A 3,460-nucleotide genomic window follows, 5' to 3' on the forward strand; every position below is an offset into this window, starting at 1 on the left:
ACTGTAAATTTGCAGCCCTGAGCCAAGAGCTCAAGATAATAGCCATTGGAGTCCTCCCAACAAGCCTATGAAGAAGGAACTGCCATGATCACCATCTTACAGATGGGGATACAGGCTCGGAGAGGGACGGTCACTGTATGAGGAGGAAGGGATGTGACAAGATAATGTGGTGGTTCAGAGCTTACCCTCAGGATCAGCCTCTGTCTGTCATCCATGAGAGGCTGCTATTTTGGGAGGTCACTTCACCCAGGTAGTAGGTGTCACACCCCAGCCCCACACAAGCTGATGACACAGTGCTTTGGCCCCCCTTTGCCCCTGGTGGCCTTGAGAGGCTCCGAGAGCCCGAGGCCTAGAGCCCAAGACAGGGTGGCGGTGCCTGGTCTTTGGATGGAAACTCAGGGAGCAGGGAGAGGGCCCTGGCCGGGGGCGGAGGGGTGGGGCTCCCTGGAGGAAGTGATATTTCAGCCAAGCCTGGGCGGGGGGATGCTAAGGCTTTCAGCTCAGAGAGATGGTGGTGAGGGCATTCCTGGCAGAAGGAACTGTGCAGACACAGGTGTGGCGGTGGGAATGTGCTGGGTGTGACAGAGCTAGAGGCCAGAGGAGGTGAGTGAGGTAGCAGAGGAAGGCGAGAGAGAAGTGTGAAGCCAGACCCTGGTGGGCCTTGCATGCAGGGCTGCGGAGCTGGGCCTCCCCTCCCGGGCAGCAGGGAGCCGTGCGGGGTGAATGAGTGGGGAGGGACACGGCCAGATCTCAGGCAGCTGTAGGATTGGGAATGGGGGCTGGGAGGAGAGTGAAACGGTGATCCAGATGGTGGAAAAGCGGACCTGAGCGTGGATGGGGGAGAGGCCCGAGGGGGAGAATGGGCAGAGCGTGAGCGCCCACAGGCTGCGGAGAGGGAAGGGGGAGGAGGTGAGGCCGATGCTGCGATCCCAGCCTCAGGGGCGGTGAGCAACAGTGGAATTGTCCCTGAGGTGGGGACATGGGGTGGAGGAGGGGCAGGAAGATTCTGAGTCTAAGGATCCTAGGGGATGTCCTAGCGGGGAGGCTGAGTAAGGTGTGGAGAAAACCACTGGGGCCTAAAGTAGTGCACGGTACATCTTACGTGATCAGTAACTGCTTATCCATGGGAGGGAGGGACAGAGGGTCAGGGAGGGAGAGATAGAAGGATAGAGGGATGGATGAGTGGGTGGGTAGATGGGTGGATGGACTGTGGATGGATGGGTGAATGGATGGGTGGATTGTGGATGGATAGGTGGATGGATTGTGGATGGATGGGTGGATGGATGGATGGGTGGATGGATGGATGTATGGATTGTGGATGGATGGATGGGTGGGTGGATGGATGGGTGGATTGTGGATGGATGGGTGGATGGATAGGTGGATGGATTGTGGATGGATGGATGGATGGATGGATGGGTAGGTGGGTGGATGGATGGATGGATGGATTGTGGATGGATGGATGGGTGGGTGGGTGGATGGATGGATGGGTGGGTGGATGGATGGGTGGATGGATGGATGCGTAGGTGGTTGGATGGATGGATGGATGGATTGTGGATGGATGGGTGGATGGATTGTGGATGGATGGGTGGATGGATTGTGGATGGATGGATGGGTGGGTGGATGGATGGATGGATGGATGGATTGTGGATGGATGGATGGGTGGGTGGGTGGATAGATGGATGGATGGATTGTGGATGGATGGATGGGTGGGTAGATGGATGGGTGGGTGGATGGGTGGATGGATGGATGGATGGATGGGTGGGTGGATGGATAGATGGGTGGATGGATGGATAGATGGATGGGTGGGTAGATGGATGGGTGGGTGGATGGGTGGATGGATGGATGGATGGATGGATGGGTGGGTGGATGGATGGATGGATGGATGGATGGATGGATGGGTAGGTGGTTGGATGGATGGATGGATTGTGGATGGATGGATGGGTAGGTGGTTGGATGGATGGATGGGTGGATGGATGGGTGGATGGATGGATGGGTGGGTGGGTGGATGGATGGATTGTGGATGGATGGATGGATGGATGGATGGGTAGGTGGTTGGATGGATGGATGGGTGGATGGATGGATGGATGGATGGATGGATGGGTGGATGGATGGATGGGTGGGTGGGTGGATGGATTGTGGATGGATGGATGGGTGGGTGGAGGCTGAAGACAGAAGTGGCTACCCTGAGTGTGAAGGAAAAAGGGCCCAGCACAGCCTGGTGAGGGCCAGGCCGGTGAGATTTGGTGGTGGTGGGGGGTCCCAGAAACCATGTCGGTTGCCCCATAACTCTCTCGCAGTGAGGCACCCCCAAGTCCTCTCCTCCGTCCTCACTCTCCATCGACAGCTGTGGGGCTAGATATTCCTCTCCACGCACACATGGCTCAGCTCTGGGGGGCCCACCGCAGACAAATCAGTGGAAAATTAAAATAGTGCCTGTGTGCTGGTTATCGGCGGTCTCAGCTGGGCCGCTTAATGACCCCGTTCTGGGGATTGTTACCAGCTGGAGGTGGCTGGGGGTGGGCATCGGCGCAGAGCCACCCAATCTGAAAGGGAGAGGGAGGGGGTGGTACCTGGAAACAGTGCTGCCGGGAGAGGGGAAGGGCCATACGGTGGTCGTGATGGGAATCCAGGAGAAAGATGGTGCTGGGCCCTAGGTATGGACCAGCCTGGGCCCTGCATTCTGGTGGGTCCTCCCTCCGGGCCTGTGCCCTGCAATCCCTCCTGCAGGGATGCCTGGTAGTTTCAGCTCATCTTTTAAGTCTCAGGCCCAATGGCACCACCTCCCGGAAGCCTTCCCCAGACCAGATCAACTCCTCCAGTCATTTACTCTCTGCCCTGCTCACCTGTATGTATAATGTTATCCTCATGGATACACGGGTGTTAAGAGCAAGAACTTCACTTTGCCGCTCGCCAGCTGTGTGTCCTTGGGTAAGTCACTCTCCCTCTCTATGCCTCATCTTCCTCATCTGTAAAACAGGGATGATTATAACCCCTTCCTCATAGAACTGTTGGGAGGATTCAGTGAGCTATTCAGGGCAAACTGGTAATTACTGAACACTTACTGTGTGCTGGGCAATCCCATTTTAGGGATGGGGTCACTGAGGCCCACAGTGAGATAAACTAACCTGATACCGTCATTGTGTTGTGTGCCTCGACCAGGACAATCCCTTCTGCCCTGATTCCCCAGCTCCCACCCTGGTTTCCACAGTCTGTCCTCCCCATAATGACCACCAGAGGGTGCAGGTGAGCACCGGAGGCAGGTCCTCCTCCCTCCTCTGCCCACAGCCCTCCAGGGCTCCCACGTCCCTGGGGTAAAAGCCCAAGTCCTCCCCACCACCCACAAGGCCCTGCACGGCCTGCCGCGTCCCCTCCCTGCCCTCCCCTCCTCCCTCTCTCCTCCTCGCTCACTCTGCTCCAGACGCATGGGCCTCCTCGCTATTCCTCCAAAGGAACCAGGCCC

General features: G+C 57.3%; 1 protein-coding gene across 1 annotated transcript; it reads right to left on the reverse strand.

The window, feature by feature from the left end:
* Window positions 1-1,402: 1,402 nt before the first annotated feature.
* On the reverse strand, window positions 1,403-2,068 carry LOC131754460 (guanine nucleotide exchange factor subunit RIC1-like; the record flags this gene model as incomplete). The annotated part of the gene is made up of 1 exon (XM_059060110.1): window positions 1,403-2,068. A coding segment is annotated over one exon (666 nt), but the record flags the coding sequence as incomplete, so codon positions are not given.
* Window positions 2,069-3,460: the final 1,392 nt, after the last annotated feature.

The sequence above is a fragment of the Kogia breviceps genome, chromosome 4, assembly GCF_026419965.1.
Source record: "Kogia breviceps isolate mKogBre1 chromosome 4, mKogBre1 haplotype 1, whole genome shotgun sequence".
In the NCBI taxonomy this organism is placed as follows: domain Eukaryota; kingdom Metazoa; phylum Chordata; class Mammalia; order Artiodactyla; family Physeteridae; genus Kogia; species Kogia breviceps.